At 44.8% G+C, this 27500-nt stretch overlaps 1 protein-coding gene across 4 annotated transcripts in view; it reads right to left on the bottom strand.

Annotated features, from left to right (window-relative positions):
• Positions 1-27500, bottom strand: part of LOC137532033 (probable endonuclease 4) — a 64453-nt gene that overhangs the window by 29602 nt on the left and 7351 nt on the right. For 2 of the 4 annotated variants that reach the window (XM_068252127.1, XM_068252128.1), the window contains exons 2-9: positions 25123-25212; positions 21833-21955; positions 19256-19336; positions 15100-15459; positions 14806-15015; positions 9266-9448; positions 6743-6874; positions 3239-3343 (exon numbers count right to left, since the gene is read on the bottom strand). In XM_068252127.1, coding sequence (XP_068108228.1) covers positions 3239-3343; positions 6743-6874; positions 9266-9448; positions 14806-15015; positions 15100-15459; positions 19256-19336; positions 21833-21955; positions 25123-25198 — 1270 coding nt within the window. In that variant the 5' untranslated portion in view covers positions 25199-25212. The remainder of the gene's footprint in view (positions 1-3238; positions 3344-6742; positions 6875-9265; positions 9449-14805; positions 15016-15099; positions 15460-19255; positions 19337-21832; positions 21956-25122; positions 25213-27500) is intronic. The other 2 variants (XM_068252129.1, XM_068252130.1) reach the window with 2 other exon arrangements.

The following is a 27500-nucleotide window of genomic DNA, read 5'->3' as shown; positions in this document are numbered from 1 at the left end:
TCCACAACGCACAAGTCCTAATACAGCAGAGTCCCTGGTAACTGGCACCTGGTATCACAGAAAAAAACTGGCATTTTGGATTAGGATTTGGGCAGCACGGTGGTGTAGTGGTTAGCGCTCTCGCCTTGCAGCGCTGGGTCTCCGGTTCTAATTCCAGCCAGGGCAACATCTGCAAGGAGTTAGCATGTTCTCCCCGTGTCTGTGTGGGTTTCCTCCGGGCACTCCGGTGTCCTCCCACGTCCCAAAAACATACAGATAAGTTAATTTGCTCCCCCCTAAAAATTGGCCCTAGACTACAATACATATATACTACACAATACATACATAGACATGACTATGGTAGGGATTAGATTGTGAGCTCCTTTGAGGCACAGTTAGTGAAAAGATAATATACATATACATATATCCTGTACAGTGTTGTGTATAATGTTGGCGCTATATAAAATAATAATAATGATTTGCGATTCCCAGTGTATCTCAGCCCTGAGGCTTACCTATACAATCTGTTCATAGTACAGTAGAGTCCCTCGTATCCGGCACCGGTGGGGGTCGCCTGATGCCGGATACATGTGCTTGCCGGTTGCCTGAGCAACCAGCCTAAAACGTGGAAATCTGCTCACCAAACACGTACCGAGCCTTAAAGAGAAACTCCGACCAAGAAATTAACTTTATCCCAATCATTAGCTGATACCCCCTTTTACGTGAGAAATCTATTCCTTTTCACAAACAGACCATCAGGGGGCGCTGTATGACTGATATTGTGGTGAAACCCCTCCCACAAGGAACAAGAAAAGTACATATTGTTGGCAGTTTCCTGTCTGTGAACCCTGCTGCATTGGGGGAAATAGAGGTTTACAACTGCCAAAAAAACATGCAGCAGCTACATAACCAGCCAACAGTAAAAATATCACCATGTCATAAATGTCAGAATGTAAATCAGGGATGTAAAAGATTATACAATGGGCAAACACTAACTAAATCATTTATACATAATTATTGTAAAAATGAAGCACTTTATTACATTATTTCCACTGGAGTTCCTCTTTAAGAGACATCTAGCAACATTCCTGCAGCACCTAGCGGCATTCTGGCTTCTCCTGTGCACTCAAGCTGGTGTGTCACCTGACCTGTATCAGGTCACGACACGCCGACTTGCAGGCACGGACGCCGGAACCGCTAGGTGCTGTAGAAGGAGCGCTGGAGATTTGGGCACAACCAGCGCCACCAATGATATAAATATTATTTTTCTGTTGGACTGAGCATAAATTGTACATGCTAGGCTAGCTTCAGCTAGAAGTGTTGGTGGTATAATGGATATGTTAGTTACCTGGGTTCAATCCCCAGCTCTGGTGCTTTGAGTCTGCCAGGAGAAAAGTGTGATATAAATGTTATTTTTCTTTTGGACTGAGCATAAATGGTACATGCTAGGCTAGCTTCAGCTAGAAGTGTTGGTGGTATAATGGATATGTTAGTTACCTACCATACACTGATACCTGGGTTCAATCCCCAGCCACGGTATGTAAGCTGGCTTTTGAAATACTGGAATTCCCTGGCAGATGAGAATTCTCCTCCCTCCGGTAGGAGGGAGGAGGGAATAGGTAGAGGGGTAGAAGGGAGGAGGAAGGAGGGAGGTGGGAGGAGGGAGGTGGGAGGAGGTTAGCAGCTGTCCCTTAACGAATTAGTGTAGGCAGACAAGTGAGTCAAATGGTATAAGGACCTTGCTTGGAGGAGGGAGGGGGGCGGGACTCCAGCAGTGAGAGCAGTGTGTTTGGCAATAATGTGCCTGCTGACTGTGATGTAGAGGGTCAAAGTTTTGCTCAATAGAGCTTTATGGGGCGAATCAAACTTCCGCAAAAGTTCGCCTGTGGCAGGCGAACGCGAACCCCCAAAGTTCGCCTGGAACCGTTCGCAGGCGAACCGTTCGCGACATCTCTAGTAATTAACGCTGGTGGGATTTGTGCAGGAGCAGGGTGAGACGTTCTTTAGCCTTACCCTGCGCTCCAATCTCCCAGTGGGATGGCGGCTACCTGATCGGCCCAGTCCTCCAGATCAGGTAACAGTTTTAGTTTTTTTATGAGCCCACCTCGGGCTCTCTTTACCCTCCCTAGCATTCTGGATGAGCTGAGCTCGTCCAGAATGCTAGAGGGCACTGCTCAGGCCCCGCTGGGCCAATTTTGATAATTTTTTTTTTCAAACACGCAGCTAGCAGTTTTCTAGCTGCGTGTTTGCCCCGATCGCCGCGAAAGAGGGCCCCCCCGCAGACCCTGTGCGCAGCCTGGCCAATCGCCGCCAGGCTGCGCTTTGGGGTGGATCGGGAGTCCCTGTGCCATCAATGACGTCATTCCGTTCGTCGCCATTGCGACGGGGGAAACCCTAAAGGAAATCCCGTTCAGAACGGGATTTCCTTATGGGCGTGATCGCCAGCGGCAATCGGAAGGGTGGGAGGGAGGGAGCAGAAAGGGGACAATCATGTAGCTAGCGCTAGGCTAGCTACATGATCAAAAAAAAAAAAAACCGGCGAAAAGAACCCTCCCGCGGCCATGCGACCGCGGGAATTGAAACGCCCAGCAGGTTAAGTAATACAATACACAGACAAGTAGGTTAGTAAGTGATGATAAAGAATATGTAAAGTTGCCTTCAAGGCCCAATTTATACTTTCACTACCCCTACGCCAAGTATGTTGTGGCTCCCATTCCATGTGCAACCCCCTCTTCCATGTGTGACATCACACTGTGGGAGCCTAGTTGCATTGTGGGAAATAACAGCTGTTTACAGCTGCTTCCAACTACCAAAAAGCAAGCAGTATCTCCTTCCACTGACATCACCTGCCAGCAGAAACATGTCACCATGTGATAAATATCAGAATGTAAATCAGGGAGAGGAAAGATTTTACAATGGGCAAACACTGACTAAATCCTTTATACATAACTAGTCATTTAGCCGGCCCGTTACATAACGGGCGCTAGGAATGTGACGTCAGGGCGCATGGCTGCGCTCCCCAACGGCTGCCCGCCCCGTGTCCCCGTCCTCCTCCTGCCGGCTACACATGCGCAGTAGCCAAAAAACATGGACACATGGACAGGAGGAGGATGACGCAGGGACAGTTAGGGTTTATTTTATACATAATTATTGTAAAAATGAAGCACTTTTTTATTACATTATTTTCACTGGAGTTCCTCTTTAAATAAAATAATAAATTAATTGCAAAAGAAGGCAAAAATAACTGCTAAAAACCGACCTTTGGAGTCATTGAGATGAACAGCTCTGAGATACGAGAGGCCAACGGTCTCCTCAAACTCATCCAGCATGTGTCGGAGGCCGGCCTCTTCTGCCAAGTTGTGACCTGAGGGAAACCGGTCAGAGAAGATAAAGTGAGTCGCCCTCTGCGGTCCTAACTATTGCCCCGAACTGAAAAGGGCAAATGGCAAACAGGATGATAGGTGAATATGAATAGTTATAGAAGTAGAATGTCCAGTTCATGTTCTACGTGTTTGGAAGTGCAGTACAGCTGCTGTTATGATTTGGGAGTTATCACATACTTAACAAACCGTTGCATGCTGGGGGTTCTTTTGCCTAGCTGCTTATCTAAAACAGATCCCCTGCTCACATGTGTTTACAAGCAAGGCTGAGGTGACTCGGCGATTGGAGGAGAAAAGAAAAAGTAAAGGGCAGAAATGACATCAGGATTTAGCCTCAGCTGTGGGCAAAAGACATGGTTTCCTCCAGGAACAGAATTCTCTTCATTTACTACATAAAATTCACTGAAATCAAAACGTGGACAGTACAATACATGTGTTATGTAAGTAGATCAAGTATTTATCTACTTATATATGTGTTTTTCTTCCCCATGGCATAGTATGGCTAATCCTACTGCCTTAATCCATTTCTGGTAATAGCAGGAGTTCGGTGCGGCCAGTCAGGTTTCTACCTCCTAATGTGAAGATGTGATCTGGCATCATGGGGCAGGGCCGTTACCAGCTCACGTGCTGTGGCTCCGCCCCACTGACTGGGCACCGACATAACATTATTACAAGGCACAGTGTGGTACTGAAGGGGCCTGACACCATACCGGACTAGATCCGGCAGTGCCGAAGGCAGCTCAAATGTTTCCAAGTAATATTTATATTGGCAACAGCGCCACCTGGTAGCGATTCTAGCCCTTAATCGTTCTTGGGCCAGCATGGTTGAAATCTACATCATGCTTGTGGCCGCGTGGCTCTGACAGGACGTAGATTTCAAACGTCGCCGCTGCACGGTCCTGCTGCTCCCGCCACTCTGTCCCCGCCGCAACCCACTTGCAGTGCCGTCTATATGATGGCAGATCTCTGTAAACAGGTCAGGAGGCGCTTTTATTCGCTCCTGACCGCCTGATCACTGTGAGCCAATCACACTGGCTTACATTGATGGGCAGGGTCAGGAGCCAATGAAAGCGGCTCCTGACCGGCGCACAGAGCTCTGTTGTCATAGGGACAGCAGAGAGAGGTGCCTGCGGGGATGAAGGAGTGGCGTGACCGGCGAGTGCAATGGGTCCGCGCAGCGATTCATCAGTAAGCAGCGTTTTGCGGTACCAGCTGTCTCTGGTCCTTAAAGAGACTGTATGAAAAAAACCCTCCCCTGGGGAGTACTTACCTTGGGTGGGGGGGGGGGTCAGGAAGCAGTAGCGGCCCTTCATTCGGGTAAGGCAGAAAAAGCCGAGCTATCCGCTCTACTGCGCAGACGCAAAAGGACTCATGCCTGCGCAGTAGAGCGGATCGATCGAGTTCGGCTATTTCCGCCTTACCTGAATGTAGAGCCGCTACTGTGCCTGCGCTGGATCGTGGAAGGTAAATATTTACCTCGCCGCACTTTGGGGGATCCGGGCACTTACCGGAGGGTCACCGGAGGACGGGGGAAGCCTCATTAAGACCCAGAGGCTTCCCTCTCCCGAGGTACGTATCCCCCAGAGGGGTATTTTTTGATTACAGGATTTCTTTAAGGGGCCAGAGTCTGCTGGTATGTAGTGAATTTCCATCGCAATTTTTAAATCCACTGCCGTTTACAATTGATCAGACATTTTGCCTATGGAACAGAGCAGAGCTAATGACCCTTTGAACTGCAGTAAAATCTTATCTTAAAGAGAATCTGTACTCTAAAATTTTTACAATGAAAAGCATACCATTCTATTCATGATGTTCTCCTGGGCCCCGCTGTGCTGTTTCTGCCACTCCCTGCTGCAATCCTGGCTTGTAATTGCCAGTTGTAGGCAGTGTTTACAAACAAAAGACATGGCTGCTAATCAGAGTGTGATAGACTGAGAGGAGAGCTTGGAGAGGGTGTGTAAAGCTTCTGCCTATCACAAGCAGTGCTGCACATTCCACACATTCCAGCCTGAGCCCGACAGAGCCGACTGAGGAAAAAAGATCCGATTTATTACAGAGACAGAGCAACTAGAAAAGGTTGCAGTAAGACAGTCCACATTAGAACAGTAATAGGGACTTATAGGATAGAAGAAATAAGGCTCAAAATTTAGTTAAAGTCTCTAAGTTGTCTTTCACTATTTCTTTGATGTATAAGCGCTTCAGAAAATAGCACTGAAGCCAACCAACTCGGTCTGAGAGCTCAGAGAAGCTCTTTTGCATAGATAACAAATTAAGTTTTTTTACTCTTCCTGTTCTGGAAACAATATGAGACTCATATCTGTGCTACTAATGTCTTATTTCTTAGCTGTACTACAGATACAATTCATAAGTTTTTCTTCGCTTCAGTGTCACTTTCTGTGTCCCAGAGTTAAAACACATGAACTACTCACCTTGTCCTCTCTCTCCCTTGTCCTCAGAAGTTGTATTCTGCCAGGAAAACATTTATGGCTGTAATTTGCTTATAAATGAGGTTTACTATATTCCCGACAAGGCAGAAGCTGTCACTTCCATGCCTAGAAATGAACTCTTTCAGGCAGCAAAATAAATTAAAACATCCTGGTTACTAATACCTTAAATACTCGCGGATAAGCCTAATTCTTCAGCACATAAAATGTGCTGAAAAGTTACCCCCTCGGCTTATATGCGAGTCAGTGGAGCAGAACGGATGGTGGAGCAGGTTTTGTTACCGGCAGAGGAGTGTAAGGATCGTGCACTAGTAATCTCTTACCAGCTGGCTCCCTGCTGTGTCTGTACCCCCCCATCCCCTGCAACATGGTGTGCAGAGTGTGCTGCTCAACACTACCTGTGTCCCCTGGCTTGTGGAGCGTGCAAGCAACGTGTCAGCTGTGCAATGATCGGGGATCCTTCCTGTGTGGTAATCGATGTGTCTCATATCTATGTTGCCATCTAGTGGCGTCTCGAGACACAGCTGTATCATCCTGGCTATGGGGGAGGGGAGCTGGCTTGTACAGGGGTCACATCTGGCTACTGTGGAAGGGGCTATATTGTGGAGGGGGCTTATACATGAGCCAATAACTTTTTCCTGGTTTTGAGGGGGAAAGTGGGTACCTCGGCTTATACACGGGTCGGCTTATATGTGAGTATATACACGGTATGTTTTGCATTGTACATACACTTATCTCATGTGGCCTCAGGTACACTATAAAGTTACAGCATAGCTTTATCCTAAGCAACACATACATGTCAATGAATTACCACCATGATAATGCAAAGTCCTAAGTGTAGATTTCCCATTCATTTGTATGCTGTGCGGTGGACGGAATGGCCGAGACGGCCCAATGTCTGAGTCTGGAAGCTTGGCTTAGAATGATGGCGCCGCTTACCTGCAGCAAACGCATGACACGTATCCAGACAGACGCCAATCCGAGTCTTGTCTTCAACCAGGTCTATTATTCCGCGCAGCTCCTGGAAGCGGCCCCCGACCGTGCTGCCCTGACGGCTCATGTTCTCCAGCACTGAAATCAGAGGAAGTGCTATTCAGGCGGTCACAAAGTGTATAAAGTGGACCTGAACTCTTGCCCAGCACAGAAGGAAAACAGAGAAATGCACCCTGTATGTATTTAGAGAGTTTAGCCTGTCTAATTCCCGTCATCTGTGACCAATCATGACTGTAATTTGATCTCTCCCCACATGGCAGATAAGCTCACTTGTAAACACAGGATGTTAACCCTATGTCTCCTTCCATGAAAGCAGGAAGTTGACACACTGCAAGTTTATTGCAGGATCTGTATCAGCTGTAACAAAGAAATGTTTTTTCTTTAAAGGTTACTATGCTGTTGCTTATCTTTTAGAGCCGAGGAAAGGTATTGAGTTCAGGTCCGCTTTAAATAAGAGACGGGAGAAAGTCCAATCGTATCTCTCCAAGGAACGCAAACACACAGATTAAATGACAAGCCAGAAGCCATGAAAGTGTTTTATAGTTGTAATTTCTTATCAGTGAGGGTCACACTGTAGTCACTTCCTGTCTGAGTCAGGACTAAGTCAGCCATTTACATACCTGATATTTAACTCTTTCAGGCAAAGAAAGAAAAAAAAAGGAACACAGCCTAGTTATTAGTGTGCTAGGCACTGTACATACCCATGTCTATCTCATCATGTCAATGTCAGTTCGGGTATCCTTTAAAGAGGCCCTGTAATTGACATATTAGAATGCAGTACATTATTCAGGATACCCACTTTTATGGGCAATTCTTCTGGTTTCAGAATCAGAAACACTTTCTATATCTATAGATTGATGTATAATGGTATGTAGCTCCGCCCTCTCAGTGATGCTTAGCTTAGCCTGTTTAGCTATGCGGAATTCTCTTCTCTCCAGGCATTATTTTCACTGGCGTGGGAACTTTACATCTGTCATTGACGACTAGGTTTTCATGAAGATTGCACAATAAGGAAGCTCGTCAGCAGTGCTGAATTCTCAGAAACAAACATTCCACACAGATCACCTGGCAGAACTAAAAATGTCGCCACCACCAGTGATACATTTCAGAAAGTAAATCAGGGAGATGAAAGATTTTACAATAGGCAAACACTGACTAAAGAATCTATAAATGAATATTGTAAACAAGAAGTAACTTAATTCTTTATTTTCACTACAGTTCTTAAAGTGAACCTCCAGACTAAAAATCTACTCAGCAGCACTGAAAAGGCTTGTTGTTTAACGGTTTTGCAGCATCACAACTTTGTTTTTCTTACCCAAGCCTCATTTTTAGCTGCACAGAAGAAAACTGCGTGGGCATTTTTCCCGATGCTGTGCAAAGCATGATGGGATTTCTGATGTTGTTCTTCTCATTCTGCTGTTTTGGTGCAAATTTTTATTTTGAATTTGAGATTTGAAGCCTTGCGCGTGCAGCTGGGAGGGGTGATCAGGACACAGGACAGCTGGAACTCTGTCTCATGCTCCCTGTCACCTCTTTTCAACCAAAAAGATGGCTGCCCCCATGGAAAAGATGGCAGCCCCCATGAAATCACAAACATTAGCCTGTTCTTTTGAAACAAGGTGGGTAAGAGATTATATTACCTATCTATTTTAATTAACATAACTAATGTAACTTAATGACAGTATGTTTGTTTAGGCTGAAGTTCCCCTTTAAAGTAAATCTGTATAGATGAGACGATGGGTTCAGGTGCTTTGTCGCATTGTGGGGATGGGGCAGCGGCCTAGGTGAACTGTCACATGGGCAGCAGTGGGTGGGGAATACACAGGGCTCCAGATAGACCACTCCCACGACACCAACACAGGATCAGGGGAGCAGGCACAGCAAAACAGTCAACTTATTTGGCAATCAGGCTTTCCTTTAAGTTTTGTGAGTCTTTCTAGTTCTATGCGGGCTTAGGACGGTGCCTACACTTTTGCCTCATTGTGTCACGTCAGTTCAGTTACCCTTTATAAATGTTACCACATCAATGTGGCAGAAGAAAAAATTAGAACGGTTTCAACTAGTGTTGGCGGTTGAAGTATATTCCGTACAGCCGAATACTCCCGACTGCCATTGTGCAGCACAGAACAAGTGGACAACAGAGTCAGCAGGAGTTCACTGCCTTGCGTGTCATGTGACTGCGCTACTTCCTCCTTCCTAAGCAGGAGGAGGAAGCATCGGAGTCATATGAAACGCGATTAAACTCCCCCTGACCCTTTCCGCTTGTTCAGTGCTGCACAGCGGCAGTCGGGAGTATTCGGGTGTTCCAAATCAGCTTTTCCGAATTGGAACACCAACACAGATTTCTACTTTGAACAAAATAAAATAAAAGTTGGAGGTGAAAGAATTGCTGAGTCATGTTTATCATCTGCGTACAAGAAAGGTTTGAGAACGCCACACAAAAATGAACCCAGGCAAATAGATTCTCACCCACTGTGACGCCCGGCACCTGCGAGTGGGCGTGGTTTATCCCATCAGCGATCAGCTCCAGGCACTTGTCTACCGGCATCTCGCCCACGTGGGATCCCGGATGAATGTTGTATATCGTCAGGCCTAACAGCCGACAGCGACCCAACTCATCCACTAACATGTCCCGACTCTTCTGACGCACGTCTGTACGGAAGGGGAGAAGGCGGGGATAGTGATGGTCAGACAAGATGCTAATAGTTCCAAACGCATGCAAATTTTATGCATTTTAGAAATGGACCAATTGCCAAGCAGCATAAATTGGCATATCATTTGCATCAACTCAGAACATCAAAACAAAAATAAAGCAACCCAAAGCAATCAGGCTCAGTAAGCACTACTCACTATTGTCCGTTTCCTTTGAATGTTAGCAATTTACTAGTTTCACATTCTACATCACTCAAACATGCCCTTTTTCCACTTAAAGTGGACCTGAACTCAGAACGTCCTCTCTGCTCTAAAAGATACACAACAGCATAGTAACAAAAAACATTTCTTTGTTACAGCCGATACAAATCCGAAAATAGATCTGCACAGTTTCTACTTCCTGGTTTATGGAAGCAGACATATTGTTTACAGCCTGTGCTTTCAAATGGGCTTATCTGCCATAGACAGCCATGTGACACAGGGGGGAGATCAAATTACAGCTAGTGATTAGGCACAAATGAGGGGGGATTAGACAGGCTAAACTCTCTAAATACCTACAGGGGTGCATTGCTCTATGTTTTCCTTCTGTCCTGTGCAAGAGTTCAGGTCCACTTTAAAGAGGGTCTCCTCCCCCCCCCCCCCCCCCCAAAAAGTTATGCTTGCCTCAGTAACGGGAAGTCTCTGAATGGTCCAGAGGCTTCCCCGACCTTCCTATGTCCCTTTTGAGCTGTGCTGGGACTTTAATGAATACTCAACATTAAAGTTGAATAATGGAGGAGGTTTGCTTCCAAAATAATTAGCATGCAAAGGATTTGGTACTAGACCAGGCATGGGCAAACTTGGCCCTCCAGCTGTTACGGAGCTACAATTCCCACAATGCATTTGCCTTTATGAGTCATGACTGTGGCTGTCAGACTCTTGCAATGCATTGTGGGACTTGTAGTTCCGTAACAGCTGGAGGGCCAAGTTTGCCCATGCCTGTTACTAGACCCTTCCACCGCGATGAGGCCATCCTATTGAAAGAGACCCTAACCACTATTTCAAATGACCCGAAAACTGACATGCAAACATGAGTGAAAACCTGGAAGGGTGTGCTCAGTCCAAGATGCACCCCTTCCTTCCATTTCAATGGCTAGCTGTTCCCAGGTTAACATTCGTGTTTGCATGTCAGTTTGGGGTAATTTCAAATCGCAGTTAGGGTCCCTTCTGACAATTACCTCATCGCGGTAGAAGGATGTTGCACAAAATCCTTTGCATGCAAATTATTTTTGAAGGGAACAGCCTCCCATTAGTGTAGGTGTTTAGCACCTGCCTCAGCTGTGCCTTTAAGAGGCCTTGCAGCTCTATGCGGTGTAACGTTTATACAATGCTAGAACGTAACAAAAAACAAGTAGTAAAAAGGGTTTTTGTACTTGGAGACAACCGAGCATGTATATTAAAATAAAGTTGTTTGCAAGTAGGGGAGTGCCTGAATTGCATGCTCCATGCGCCCTCTGCTGGTGAGCAGATTGCATACATTATCTTTTTTTCCTCTTTAGCACAGATAAAGCAGGCTGCGATATCAAGCTGGGAAAAAACGAGAGATCCTTTTCAGGTGAAGTGAGTGAGGGCATTCTCTGCATTGTAAAGGTGCACAGGCCCATAACAAAGATGAAAAGCATTGCAAGTGGACATACACCTCAAGATCCTATATACTTAAAGGAATACTATCAATGCCCAAGTGTTAAGAAATGACAGTGTACAAATAATGTCTAATTAGCTGTGTAAACATTTTCCTACTTTTCATGTTAAATATCAGAGGCAAAAACTGTAATTTATTGAGTGTAGGATTTAGCTATATTGGGACAAATCAATTGCAGAAGGGGTGTCTGCTTCAATGCACAGCCAGAGTTGCATATCAGACTACAGAAAGCAAATATCAAACATATCAAACTCTGAAAGCAAAAACAGTATGAAAAAGCTGTGACAGTTACATTTCCTCTGCTCTCTTCAGACACGTCAGTCAGAAACACAGGACACAGGAGCTGCAGCTGTTGGGAGCTCTCTTCTCTGTCACACACAGAGCTACACATAGAGTTAACTGATCTAGTGTGAGGGGAATTTCCCCTCTCCTCATGGCTCAGTCAGCCGTCAGTTTTGGCGTCAGTAAACTTTGAATGTATATTGATAACAGTAAACAATGAAGTTGCTACTAAAATGTATACACCAGTACTTAGCAGCACTTCCCAAACAATTCCTGTGTCAATTGAAAAAAATATGTGAATCGATAGTATTCCTTTAAGGTGGCCATACACTTATAGATTTGCAGCAGATTCGGCCATCAGATAGATTTCTGTCAGATGCCTGTCAAGTCGAATCTGACAGGAATCTGATGTGTGTCACACACTAGGAACAGATTTCCAATAGATTTCAGAATGAAATCTATTGGAAATCGATCTAAAGGCATTATTGGACCATTAGATCCAATGCAATTCTAAGGGCGATCGATCTGCTGCCAGCAGCAGATCGACCTAGATTTTCCATCCTGTCAGATAGATCAAAAATCGGCCAGAAATCGATCGATCTGGGTATTTGATAGAATTGATTTCTGATCGATTCTATACAATCGATCGATCGCTGAAATCGAGCAGTGTATGGGCCCCTTTAAGGTATCCATAGAGCAATCGATCTACCACTAGATCGACCATCAGATAGATCTCTCTGATCTGAGAGGCATCTATTATTTCCTGCTCACACACTGCAGACAGATTATTTCCAACAGCATAAAATCTATTGGAAATTGCCTTAGCGCCACTGCCGCCTGCCGGCCATACATTCTGCAGAGCTGCACCTGACAGGACTGAAGAGGTTGCTTGCGGTAAATTTCAGAATGTAAATCAGGGAGGAGGAAAGATTTAAAGTGGATCCGAGATGAACGTTTAGGGCTTGTTTCCACTATTGCGGTGCAGAATCGCCTGGATTCCACCGCTGTTGAAATTCCATGAATTAGCATGCGGATGCGAATTTTTGCGCGTTTAGGTGAGGGTATATGCGAAATTAACCATGTCACTGCCTGTCTGAATTACATTGGTACCTATGCGAATTCGCATGCGAATTAGCATGAAAATTCGCATACCATAGCCGCATGCGAATTTCCTATTAAATACATTAGCGGCGATTCGCATGCATTCCACTCGCAGGCGAATTCGTTGGCTCTTTTGTGCGTTTTTTTACCGCTGAAAAAAACGCACCTCAACAACGCTACAGTGGAAACAGGCCCATCCACTTGCATTACATGTGCGAATCTGCATGCGTTGGACGCATGCAGATTCGCGATAGTGGAAACGAGCCCTCACTCTTTGCATAATTGTGTTCCTTACATAGAGTTTATATGGCATTCCTTCAGCCAAATATTTTAATACAGGTAGTCCGACTTACAAACAACCTGCCGATTGAACAGCATGGATTCTGCGTTTCCATGGGAAGAAATCCCAAAAAAATTTCAAATTGGACTTGTAGTTTTTGAGAAAATCTATTTTACAAAAATTCAAGGAAAAAAAAATGTCTTTTAAACTTGTATAGGCAAGTACAGAGGGCAGAGGTGACACAGAGGGGAACACTGGAGGCGCAGAGGAAGTACAGCGGACAGAGATGGCACAGTGTTCCGACTTAAGAACAGATTCAGGTTAAAGAGGAACTCCAGTGAAAATAATGTAATAAAAAAAAAAATGCTTCAGTTTTACAATAATTATGTATAAATGATTTAGTCAGTGTTTGCCCATTGTAAAATCTTTTAAATCCCTGATTTACATTCTGACATTACATGGTGACATTTTTACTGTTGGCAGGTAAAGATGGCCCGAACGGTTCCTGAACCGTTCGCCGAACATCTCACCATCTCTGGGCTCTATACTACTTCCGGGTCGCTACGACCCGGAGTAGTATGCCTGCGCTGGCCCGGCAGTGCGTGTCCTAGATCTCGCTCCTGTTGCCGGGAACTTTCTGCGCATGTGCGTGACGTCATGAGTGAGTGAGAACATACAAACTCCTTGCAGATGTTGACCTGGCTGGGATTCGAACCGGGGACCCAGCGCTGTAAGTCAAGAGCGCTAACCACTACGCCACCGTGGTGCCCAAGTATTAGAGGCAAAGGATCATCAGGACTGCCAGGCAATGTGCATTGTGTAAAAGAAAATAACTACATCAGCCTCCATGTACCTCTCACTTCAGCTTCCCTTTAAGTATATTCTGTGCAAGGCATCTACACTGAGGTCTGAAGTTACCGTCTGGTGAGAGGTGTCTATGTCTGTCCGGATGGATGCTGTGGTTATATCATCTCTGGCAATTATGTGGAGTGGACAGAGCATAACATCCAATTAGCAGAGTGCTCAGAGTTATTCCTGTTCAAGCCTGCTGCATGTTAACCCTGCGGTATCCAAGACTCTGATGACTGTTCAGAGCTACAGCGCAGACCGGGTGTGGCTCCTGCAGGACTGACTGACTAGTTTAGTGAGTGAGCCCCAAGAGCAGGGAGTGGCTAGAGCGGAAGGGGGCATTACCTGGGTGGGCCTCAGGTCTAGCAGAATAGGTCACTAAAGTTTAGAGGGATTAAACAAAGGAAGGTAGGAAACCCGCAAGCTTCAGTAAATACAGAGGAAGTGAGATAGGACTTCCTTTTGAATTAAGAAGAGACAGCCCCTCCCATAATTCTCTGAGCACCATCGCGGCAGGTGGGAGTACCGAGGATTTTATTGGTTTAGGTATAACAGGCTATGCTTTGTCACTGCAAAGGGGCACTAAAAATGGCGGCCTTTCTAAAGGACTTGTATGTATGAGTGGTTGATAACCAGGACTCCCCTGTACCTCCACACTTAGTGTACTGAACACAGACAACACGCATACTTGTAACTATGAGCTTTCAATAGGTCATTCCTTAAAGGGGTTCTGTGGGGGGGCTGAGGGTAAAAACAGACACTTACCTGGGGATTCTATCAGCCCCCTGTAGCAGTAATGTCCCGCGCCGTCCTCCTCCGATCACCCGTTCCCCGCCACCAGGCAATTATTCATCTCACAATACTGCACACTCCAGCTTGCGTCATCAGATACTTACTGCGCAGGCGCAATACGAATTTTCCGCAGACACGGGCGCGGGCGAGCAGGCGCGTGGCCACGTCCGCGCAGCCACAGTTGGATGTCATGCCGCGCTAGACCCAGGTTAAGTGTCTGTTTTTTAGTCTCAGCACTACCCCCCCCCCCCCCCCCCCGCCCCCCAGAACTCCTTTAAAGTTATTATTTCATCTACTCGTCACCACTGGTGGCCAAGGAACCAGATCTACCAGTCTATAAGTCAGTAAAGAGAGCAGACAAGGGGACTATACCTGGTTTCGGAGAGCCTAAGTTCATGAGATACGGACTATGAGGCAATATAAAGCGGGAGTCCAACCCAAGTTCAGCACAAGTTCTCCTGAACTTCTCCGCAGAGCTTTCCTCCAATGTTTTGCTGTTCCAGGTTCTCTGAGACCTCAGGAACAGCCCGAATGCCCTCGCCCCAATGCGGCCAGCCTCCAGTGCAGCGTTCCACAACCCGCCTACAGAAACACAGAGAGACAACTCTATGAAGTTACGCCTTCTAATTCAGAACCAGGGAAAAGAATACACACATCTGTATGTACCTTGAATGGACACGTGTGCTCCTACAAACTTGTGGGTCTCAGAGGAAAGCTGCAGACGTCTTGGTACGAGATTGAGGACCTCTCCCTCTTCTACTTTGTTGGTCTTTTTGGTCTTCTCACGTTTTGGTACCAGAACAAGGACCTCGCCCTCCTCCTCTACTTTCTTGGTCTTCTCTCGTTTTGGTACGAGATCGAGGACCTCCTCTTCTTCTACTTTCTTGGTCTTTTTGGCCTTCTCACGTTTTGGTACGAGATTGAGGACCTTCCCTTCCTCCTCTACTTTCTCAGTCTTTCTGGTCTTAACACGATTTGGCTTCTCCGCCTCGTTCTTCTTTCTTTTCGTTGCTGGACTCCTATTGCCTAAGATCAAATAATAATGATATTATTGGTCCTCCTGGAAATATAGTGGTGTGACTGCTACGCGATTTTCTTGCGCTCCTATACATTGTAAAAAAGGCAGCAGACAAGAAGATTATGACTGGGAAAATCATGACACCAATGCAGCACTCTAAGGCCCGTTTCAGACTGCGGATTGGCAGCAGCGGTGCGGTCCGGGGGCCGCACTGCAAAAAACGGGCCTTCAGGGATTACCGTATTAATACACAGTAATCTCCTCCTGGCCGACAGCCAAACATGAAGTGATGCTCGGTTGCGCTCACTTCCTGTTTCGGAAATATGGAAGTGCACGGAAGCGTATTGTAAAAAAATACTCTTTTGTGCATGTGCGCTGCACTGCCGTCATTAACATCCCTGCATTGCCATGGACTTACATGACTTCTGGTCGGACACAGATCGCTGCAGCTTGACGCATAACAGCGGTAATGTAGGTCTAGCCGAACGTCGGGGATGTGGCAAAAACATCACTTCCGCTGCATTGCACTGCTGTACCGAGGCAGTATGAAAGTCCCCATAGACTTTCCTTGCCCTGCGGGGGTGGGGTGGGCGGCAGTGCTAAAATTACCTCACCAGTGTTGAAGGGCCCTAGAGGAATGTTCACTGTGTGGTTAGCAGCAGTTGAGCGAGTACCCAGCATTTTGAGATCCAATAGTAATCGGAATCGCATTGACAAAAGCTGATAGTAGAAAACAGACCTTAAAGCGGGCTTGTAAGCCACAAAATCAGATTCCATTTATCCACTGCTCTGTGTTTATTATGCAGTCCTGCATTGTAAGCGTGCCTATATAATCATAAATGTGTCTGTTGTAATGAATCTTTTCTCAGGCAGCCTAGATCTATTCTGGTACATTGCCGGGGAGAGGGAAGCTTGTTATCTCCCCTCCCACATTCCTGCTCCTCACTGATTGGCTGAGGGCAGTTCAATATGACACAAGGCTGAGAAGGGAAATACACCTCACCCCTCTGCAGAAGCTGCTGAAATAATGAAAATTGGATTAACAGAGGGAAAACAACGTGCACCTTCCGTCCTTTGATATGTGTGTTTATTAGCAGCAAAAATATTCCATCGTATCGGATATCTTACATGTGCCTTCTCATTACCTGACCCATGCGTGGACAGTGGTGGTGGAGGAGGTGGGTGGCGGGTGAGGATGGCGGAGAGCGACGGCCGTTTCGTGTCACACGGACACTTGGTCACGCTGCGTACCACCTAAGAGGGCAGCTGGATCCGGGTTGAAGTTGGGGTTAAGCCCCGCCTCTTCCGGAAATCCGTGTCCTCTGTCATAGGAGCTTCAGACTGGGCAGGACGGGACGGCTTGAGACGTCGTACGTCTCCGGATGTGTCCAATAGGATACACCTCCAGAGACTACGTTACCCACAATGCTAAGCCGCAATTAGGCTTTACGTCATGTGCCCCAGGTTAATCTCAATGGAGATGTTTGACTGGCATTGTATGCTACTGGCATCAGTCTTGAATACAGGCAGATCCCGCCCATATTCACGATTTATACTATTTTGTTTAGATATTCTTGGTAGCTTCATATATATTTATAAATTTTGTATCCCTTAAAATGAGTTTTGCCAGCTTCAGTCTAGGACAGCCATTGGGTCTCCCTAAGGATTTTAACAAAAATCTTTTTTAAACGTGTTCACTATTAAAAGTCACTGTCACTTTAAGAATAAACTGACACATCCTGATTTCTGAAGATTTGGGCGGATGAGACGACTTAGAGAATAAAGTTGCCCTATACCTTATACATCATGATAAGTCTATTTTAGGAATACGAGAGGTACTAATATTTATCTCTTTCCCCCTATGAGTCAATGATTCATTTCTAATGTTTTATCCCTCATAGGATATAATAGCTTTATTTACCCTTAAGCATGATGCGAGTCCAAATACCAGCTCAGCATCATGGGTAATGTAGTTTTTCCCCCTCTTGTCCATTGAGATTAACCTGGGGCACATGACGTAAAGTCTAATTGCGGCTTAGCATTGTGGGTAACGTAGTCTCTGGAGGTGTATCCTATTGGACACATCCGGAGACGTACGACGTCTCAAGCCGTCCCGTCCTGCCCAGTCTGAAGCTCCTATCACAGAAGACACGGATTTCCGGAAGAGGCGGGGCTTAACCCCGACTTCAACCCGGATCCAGCTGCCCTCTTAGGTGGTACGCAGCGTGACCAAGTGTCCGTGTGACACAAAACGGCCGTCGCTCTCCGCCATCCTCACCCGCCACCCACCTCCTCCACCACCACTGTCCACGCATGGGTCAGGTAATGAGAAGGCACATGTAAGATATCCGATATGATGGAATATTTTTGCTGCTAATAAACACACATATCAAAGGACGGAAGGTGCACGTTGTTTTCCCTCTGTTAATTCGAATAACTACTCTTCCTTTCATTGTCACATGACGGAGCACACGTCCTCAAGGCGACAAACAGCAAAGATCAAGACGAAGGTGGTGAGAGAATTTTTGCTTTTTTATTTCCTTCCACTGCAATTCTTATAGGAGTGCCGCACTACACTTTTCTTTCTTGTATGAATAAGAAATAATGAAAATGCCTGAAATAGTTGTCGCTTTATTTACTGTATAAAATTCACTGAAATCAAAACGTGGACAGTACAATGCATATGTTAGAACAAATGGATCTTTCTTTTTTTTTTTTTTTTTTTTTTTTTTACAATAATTTGGTTGAATGTGTTAGAAAAAAAACAGAAAAAAACAGAAAAAAAAAGCAATCATAAGTGTATGGTACATTGGCTTGATTTTTCTGATTATTAGATCGGGCAGATCAATCAGATTTCTATGGTCAAAAAAAAATAAATGTGAATGAGGCATGGCTTCCTTTAGGGCTCGGTCACACTAGGGACGTTTCTGCCCTCTTTTCCAATCGCAGGCGATTTTCAAAATCTCCCGTAAAACGCTTTTGCAATGAATCTCTATGAGATGGTTCATATCAGCGTGTTGCGCCCGCTCTGCGGTGGGCAAAGCGGAGCCTGGACTATTTTTGGGGCATTTTTGCTATAATGGAAGATATAGGAAAAACCGCTAAACGCTCACAAAATCGCTTTGTGCAGCGATTGGTTTCATGTTTTTAAGAATAAATAGTTACATAGTTATTTTGGTTGAAAAAAGACATACGTCCATCGAGTTCAACCAGAGAACAAAGTACAACTCCAGCCTGCTCCCTCACATATCCCTGTTGATCCAGAGGAAGGCGAAAAAACCCCACCAGGCATGGTCCAATTATCCCCAAAAGGGAAAAATTCCTTCCTGACTCCAGATGGCAATCAGATAAAATCCCTGGATCAACATCATTAGGTTAATTAGATCTCCTCTAAGGCGTCTTTTCTCTAGACTAAATAAACCCAGTTTATCTAACCTTTCTTGATAAGTGAGAACTTCCATCCCACGTATCAATTTTGTTGCTCGTCTCTGCACCTGCTCTAAAACTGCAATATCTTTCCTGTAATGTGGTGCCCAGAACTGAATTCCATATTCCAGATGTGGCCTTACTTACATTGTATTTATTATTTTCCGGGTCAAAGAGTTCACTTGCGTCAGGGAGTGAATTACAAATCCGCTCTGGAAAATCGCTTAGAAAAGTGCCTTTACCAGAAACGCAGCGCACAGTGGAGTGCTGGGAGGGGGAAAAAGTGCACGCTTGCGTTTGCATTTTCGACTTTAGGTGTGAATGAGGCCTTAAAGTGAGTTCAGAACAAGGATAGCAGAAAAGAGTTTCTATACTCACCTCGGTCAGGTTTGTCTTCCGCAGGTAACTCTTCTGATTTCTGATCTTGAGTCTCCTTCCCTTTCTTTCTTCTCTGTGGTTCTAACATGGAAAGAACATCAAACTCATAATTTATCAATAACAGACTGAAAATATTCAGAGCTGTGTGCCTAGAAGCTCTTAGAGATAGCAATACTGCCTCTTCTATGATAGTGACTCAGTCACCACTACTTCCACAGCAAAGACTCACTGGAGACTAACGTTTAATATTCCACCCCACAGGTACATTTTCACACTTGCCTGGAGATTATTAAATATTTGGATAGCATTGACTATTCGGCAGCACATTACAGAGTACATAGTCATGTCACTGGCTTTCCTCAGAGGAGCTCACACTCTAATCCTACCATAGTCATAGTCTAATGTCCTACCATATTATTATGATGTATTTATATAGCACTGACATCTCCTGCAGCACATTACAGAGTACATAGTCATGTCACTGACTGTCCTCAGAGGAGCTCACACTCTAATCCTACCATAGTCATAGTCTAATGTCCTACCATATTATTATTATGTATTTATATAGCACTGACATCTTCTGCAGCACATTACAGACTACATAGTAATGTCACTGACTGTCCTCAGAGGAGCTCACAATCTAATCTAGTTGGCTGATGGTGTAATGGTTAAGGGCTCTGTCTCTGACACAGGAGACCAGGGTTTGAATCTCGGCTCTGCATGTTCAGTAAGCCAGCACTAATTCAGTAGGAGACCTTTGGCAAGTCTCCCTTACACTGCTACTGCCAATAGAGCGCGCCCTAGTGGCTGCTGCTCTGCTCTGGCGCTTTGAGTCCGCAAGGAGAAAAGCGCAATATAAATAAATGTTGTCTTGTCTTGTCTAGTAATCTCTGCCATAGTCATAGTCTAATGTCCTACCATATTATTATTATGTATTTATATAGCACTAATGTCTTCTGCAGCACATTACAGAGTACATATATTGGTAGGTGAACAGAGGCGCCAGAAGGATAAAAGTACATAAAAGTTTTGTCCAACAGAGGTGCTCTGCTTGCTATAACTGAATTGCTGTTGTTTATCCCCTGCTTATTGCCTGAAGAAGTGGGCTGTGCCCGCGAAACGCGCTGCATCTTTGGGGTATTTTCAATAAATGTGTATATCTATATATTTACAGTCCTTGGTGTCTGCTTTAACGGAGGCGAGTCCACCACTTCCTCCCAGCAATTTTTTAAAAATTTTATGTACTTTTATCCTTCTGGCGCCTCTGTTCACCTACCAATATATTTGAGTCCACCCCAGGTGGAGGGGTGATCTACCCCCTTTCTTCCTATCTACAGAGAGCGACTTCTTAATCCTGAGTGAGGACAGGTCTAATCTCCTCACCTGCCTAATGAGTGGTTACCTAGGTGGTAACCCGTGTTTGTGAGTATTACCATCTCACTGTTTCATTTATCCAATCAATTTTGACATACTACACCATATTGGGCTCTCGATTTCTCTTCAACTTTATTATAGAGTACATAGTCATGTCACTGACTGTCCTCAGAGGAGCTCACAATCTAATCCTGGATACCATGGTCATAGTCTAATCTCCTACCTAGGAAAACAGAGTTGCTGGAGGAAACCCACACAGAGACGGGGAGAACATACAAAATCTGTTTAACTCTATATTACCTGTACACATGAAAAAGGCATTCAGTGACAAGTATGTCCCTATTCTGCTAATATAAACACTAGTAGCTCAATATTGTCGTACAGGGCATGAAAAAAGTTAGCTGGCCATAACCACAATTACCGGGAAATTGTGAGGGTTTAAAGGACACCTGAAGTTAGAGGGATAAGAAGGCTGACATATTTATTTCCTTTATGTAATACCAGTTGCCTGGCTGTCCTGCTGATTCTCTGCCTCTATTACCTTTTAGCCATGAACAAGCATGCATATCAGAGGTTTCTAGCTGAAATTTGACAAGTTTAGCTGCATGCTTGTTTCAGGTGTGTGATTCGGACACTACTGCAGCCAAAGAGATCAGCAGGACAGCCAGGCAACTGGTATTGTTTAAGATAAATATGGCAGTCTCCATATACCTCTCACCTCAGGTGTCCTTTAAGTGCAAACCTATTGACTGCTTTTAAAAGTAACTGTCAAAAGTGAAAAAGTCTATCCAGTGACAAAGCTGATGCATGAAAGATCAACAGGACTGCCAGGCAACTGGTAGCCTACATATACTTCTCGCTTCGGGTTTCCTTTAAAGGACAACTGAGGTGAGAGGTATATGGAGGCTGCCATGTTTATTTCCTTTTAAGCAATACCAGTTGCCTGGCAGCCCTGCTGGTCTGTTTAGCTGCAGTAGTGTCTGAATCACACCAGAAACAAGCATGCAGCTTATTTTGTCAGATCTGACAATGTCAGAAACACCTGATCTGCTGCATGCTTGTTCAGGGGCTGTGGCTGAAAGTATTAGAGGCAGAGGATTAGCAGGGCTGCCAGGCAACTGGTATTGCTTAAAAGGAAATAAATATGTCAGCCTCCATATACCTCTCACTTTCCTGAGTGGGCAGAATAGATTTTAGACTCACGTGTGTCAGTTTTCTTATTGGCGGCAACTTCCTCCCCTCTCTGATTCGGATCTTCCACTGAAGTTACGTTCTTCCTCTTTGGCCTTTTCACAGACTTGGATTTCAGGACATCTGCTGGATTATCTGGTAAAATTGTATAGCAGACAACCAGGAAAGATACACAGACATATGTACATCAAGCCTTCACAATCTAACAAACAACAGATTTTATCCATTCAAAACCTATCCCGTGGTGAGAGAGAAACAGAGGCTGCCATATTTATTTCCTGTTAAACAATACCAGTTCCCTGGCTGTCCTGTTGATCTATTTGGCAGCAGTAGTGTCTGAGGCCGGTTGCACAACTGTTGTGTGCGGTGCAGTGTGGTGTAACCACCGCAGATATGAGGCTTCATATGACCCTGTGGCATGGTGCGGCGAAAGGGTCATATGCATAGGCCCACCCCCTGCTAGTGACGTACTCCCTGCTCGACAGGAAGTGCATCACTGGGATTCCTGTCGGTTTCATGCTTGCGTGCTGCGTCGCCCCGCGCTCCCCTCATGCACACTGCCTGTCTCACCCATTGACTTGCATTATTGCATGATCCATGCACTAACATGCTGCAGGCTTTGCAACAGGATTGCAGCGATCTTGATCCTTCAGTCATGCCGCATCGCCTATGCAGGTCTCCATAGACTTGCATGTCCCTTGCGGCACAGAAGAGTACCGCAGTGCGACGCACCCCGACCAGTGTGCAAAGGGCCTGAATCACAGACCTGGAACAAGCATGCAGCTAATCCAGTAAGACTGCAATCAGAACACCTGACGTGCAAATGCTTGTTCAGGGGCCATGACCACTAGAAGCAAAGGATCAGCAGAACTACCAGGCAACTGGTATTGGTTAAAGGAAATAAATATGACTCCATATCACTCTCGCATCAAATTTTTATTAATTAACTAACATGACTAACCCACTGAAACTATGAAAATGTCTCACAACTGTCTTCTTAAAGTGGTCTGAAAGCCAACATTTCTATTTTGCTCTAAAAGATTCCTCACAGCTTGAAAGCTACTTTCCCAGAACTTTTTTTTAACAGAACATTACTGAAATAGTTAAACAGAGCACTTGTCCTGCTATTCAGCTTCAATCCGCATCCAAACTGGAGATAACAGTATCTTTGTTTACATTCCAATCTTGTTACAATGTGTGTAAACACAGTGTAACAAGTGGAAAGGAGCTCTCTGTGCTTCAGAGAGACACACACACACTTCAGAAAAGCTCATTAGAAGATGTTACTATATAATAAAAAGCAGTTTGAATAAAATGCAATGCCAGCTTTCAGGGCAAGATAAACTACACTTTGGAAGCTTGTAATCTGTAAACAGACAATATTACGTGTGCACAAAAGCAAATACGATAACTGTATGAGTAATGGATGTGGCTATTTAGCGCCTGTTTCCCCGACATGCGGATTCTGGATGCAGAAAAACTGACTCCAATGAATGCTTATGGACTTGTTTCCACTAAACGCGATTTTCCTGATGCACATTTCTGCATCACGCATCCATTTCCCATACAATGAACACGTTAGTGGAAACAGGCCCATAGACATTCATTGGAGTCAGTTTTACTGCATCCAATCTGCGTGTAGTGGAAACAGACCCTTAGATGTATAAATGATCATTTTAATCCATTCTGCCCATTGAAAAATGTTCATTTTGCATGATGAGAGCACTACAAGATTGCAATGCTCTGATAATTGGCAATATAATCATTGCCAGCCAGGAGAAACTCCATGCCCTGGCCACTTCTGCAACCCCAATCCCCCCCCCCCCCCCTCCCCAGGCAACCGGCATTGCGTATATGGAAATGAAGATGGCAGCATCCGTATTCCTCTCACTTCAAGCTCCATGAGCTCGATGCAGGAACTGGCGGTAAAAATACCGCACACACACACACACACAACGTGAGTTAATATTACCACGTGCACACAGCACGTGGTCCTCAGCGTGGCGTACGCTTAGAGCTGCCACTTGATCAGCTACCACGGTTGCGTTGCGAGCGTGATAGTGTAATGGTTATGGGCTCAGCCTCTGACACAGGAGACCTGGGTTTGAATCTCGGCTCTGCCTGTTCAGTAAGCCAGCACCTATTCAGTAGGAGACCTTAGGCAAGTCTCCCTAACACTGCTACTGCCTATAGAGCGCGCCCTAGTGGATGCAGCTCTGGCGCGCCAGGAGAAAAGCATGATATAAATGTTCTGTGTCTTTCTTTCTGACTGCTATTATGGTAATTACTGTATTAGCGGCCATGGCACTGGAGTACAGCAGTGGCACTACGAGCGCATCGTGCGGCAGTTACGAGCGCAAGCTGCGCTGCCAGGATAATAATTACCATTAGTTCCTGCATCCAGCCTCATATATCTCATACAGAGGCGGACAAAGGCCTGTGCAGCCGAATAGGGGCCCCAGGTCCTCTAGGGCCCATGCAATTGCACCAATTAGGGCCTGATTATCCTCCAAGCTTTTCTCCATGCATTTCTATTTGAAACTCAAGAGAAACAGTGCTAATAACTTGTGCCCCAGTCATATACAAGAACCCAGGTCACATTCTGTAGGCACTGCATTAATGTAGCACACATTTTAAAGTGAACCAGAGAGGAAGCACCCTCATGTATTTTACCATATAGATCAGTGGGAACATTAGAGAACACACCTACCTTGCTTTCTGTTTCATTCTGCACTGCACAGCCTGCCTGTTATCAGCCCTGATAAAATCCCCCACTGAGCATTCAGTCTGGCTTTGCTATAATGACTCCGCAATAATGATTCCTGAGCAGAGCCAGCAGGGGGCAGGCTTGGACTTGAAAAGACATGAGAGAACACAGACTATAAATATTCCTGAGCAAAGCCAGACTGAATGCTCAGTCGGGGATTTTATCAGGGCGGATTAGAAGCAAGCTGTGCAGTGCAGAATGAAACAGAGAGCAGGGTAGGTGTTTTCTCTAATGTTCCCACTGATATATATATGGTAAAATATATGAGGGTGCTTCATCTCTGGTCCCCTTTAAAATGTGTGCTACAGAATGTGACCTGGGTTCATGAACTTTTATCTGCATTGTTTGGATCCAACCATGATCTGTTATGACCACGCCCACTCAAATGGGGCCCGCTTCATTTATTCTGCACAGGGGCCCATCGCTGGCTTTGTCCGCCACTGATCTCATATATGTTTATTTTCAGTTCAGGTTTTCTTTAAAAATAATGATTTATGGAAGCAACTATTTTATGATATTCATCGGCTCTCGTCACCTTTTTCCTTCCTCCTCGTTATTTTAGGCCGGCCTGGGCGCCTGGTCTCTTTATTTTCAGAAGTCTCCTCATCCATGTTCCTGGTATGACCTGAAATCACAGCAATTAATCATTTAAAAAATGATTATGAATACAAAACGCTACATGTAGGATTACATTTCAGCAGCCTCAGGCTGGGCCACTAGCAGTGCTTTAGCAGCGCTTGCAGATAGCTAGCATCCGGCAACGAGCTTCACCACTGTAAAGTTACGTACACACGTCTGATATTTCTGAATGACTTGTTAGAACGACAGTTAGGGCTCTTTCACATCACAGGGTGCGTTGGAGAACGCTCAAAGCATACGTTTTGTTGTATGCGTTTTAATATGCGTTGCACTGCAGTGAGTGTGCGTTTTCAATGCGTTACAGCACATAGAAAAACGCAGGTAATTTTTTTTTCTTTTAGTTTTCAACTTTCTACATTGTTCCTCTGTTGCATTCTGGGACGGATTGCCTGCGTTAATGGATTAAAAACGCGCATAGTGTGCGTTTTACACTAACTAACATTGTAACGCATAAAGCTAGCGTCGGCCGAAAAACTGCGCCTGGGTGCAGTGTAACGCAACGCACAAAAAGGCTGCGTTATATGTGAAAGCTAAAATGAAAGTCTATGGACTTTCATTTCACCTTGGGTAACGCAAACTTTACCCTTTGCGCTGAAACGCAGAAAATCTGCCCTAATTTGAAAGAGCCCTTAGACGTGTGCACGTTCGATCGCTAAGGTACATACACACGTCGGATTTTTCCAAACGACTGGACGTTTGAAGGTCCGGTCGTTTGGACGTCAAATCAGGCGTGTGTACGGTCGGTCGTTCAGCTGATAAGACTGGATTTCAACGATCCGCTGATTTCAAAATCCAATGTGTGTACGAGCCTTTAGACTGATAGCGGCAGTTTTGACTGATCTGCTTCGCGAATCTGTGGACTAACTGTCATTCAAACAACAGTTAGATCCGTACATGTGTACAAACGACTTGTTGTTTGAAAGTCTATTCGTTTGACATTAAAAGACTATTAACTACTTTGGCCTCCTGGACGTAGTAGCTACACCCAGGAGGCCATGTGCGTGTCCGCGTGCACGCGCGCTCCAGGCCGCGGTTCGTTAGCCTGGCAATCAGTGAATCGGGCTATGGTGCCCGATCACTGATTGCTCTCCCCCGCTGAAAAAGCGACAGCTTCTCTCGGAAGCTACGCTTTTTCTGGCTGTAACGTCCCCCATACGTCGCTCTAAGCGTATGTTACGCTTAGAGTGACGTCATGTAAACAAATTCATGGCCGCCATCTTGTGGCCAAAAAGTAAAACTACAAGTGAAAAAAATAAAAAACTCAAGACACATTTACATTATAAAACTATGGCTTACATCCCACCCTCCCAAAAATACCCAAATAAAATGTTTAATACAAAAAAAAAAAAAAAAAACATTACAATAAAAAAAAAAACATGTAAATATTTACCTAAGGGTCTAAACTTTTTAAATATCAATGTAAAGATGAAATATTTCTAAAAATTTTTTATTTTAAACTTGCAAATAGTGATAGATGCAAAACGGAAAAAAATGCACCTTTATTTTCAAACAAAATATTGTCGCCATACATTGTGATAGGGACATAATTTTAACGGTGTAATAACCGGGACAGATAGGCAAATACAATACATGACTTTTAATTATGGAGGCATGTATTATTTTAAAACTATAATGGCTGAAAACTAAGAAATAATGATTTTTTTCCGTTATTTTCTTATTCTTCCTGTTAAAATGCATTTACAGTAAAGTGGCTCTTAGCAAAATGTACCCCCCAAAGAAAGCCTAATTGGTGGCGGAAAAAACAAGATATAGATCAGTTCATTGTGATAAGTAGTGATAAAGTTATAGGCTAATGAATGGGAGGTGAACATTGCTCGGATGCATAAAGTGAAAACGACTGAAGGCTGAAGTAGTTTGATCAGTCATTTGAGCTAGTCCATTGTTCTATCCAGTCCATTGACCAGTCAAACAACATTTAAATTAGCTGTAATTAGCATTTCAAACATTTTGTGGTCTGTGTGTACAAGGAGTCTGAACCACTTTTTATTTGAATGACAAGTCGTTCAAGCATCCGGTTTGAATGACAATCGGGCATAAAATTAGACGTGTGTACGCACCTTGACCCTATGCAGGTAGGTCCACAACAGTGTTGCGATAGCAGGACGCTCACTAAAGCGCTGCCTGCAGCATTAATGTGATTTAAAAATCGCTTTGGTATCTGCAGAGAAAACCGCTATACTTCCACAATTCACAAGAGATTTCCAAATCGCTCTAAGAGCGGCCAGCCTAAGGGCCTGTTTCCACTACACGCAG

This window comes from Hyperolius riggenbachi, chromosome 9, assembly GCF_040937935.1.
Source record: "Hyperolius riggenbachi isolate aHypRig1 chromosome 9, aHypRig1.pri, whole genome shotgun sequence".
Lineage (NCBI taxonomy): Eukaryota > Metazoa > Chordata > Amphibia > Anura > Hyperoliidae > Hyperolius > Hyperolius riggenbachi.
Note: the sequence above shows the minus strand (reverse complement) of the source record. Positions and strands in the feature narration are given on the sequence as shown.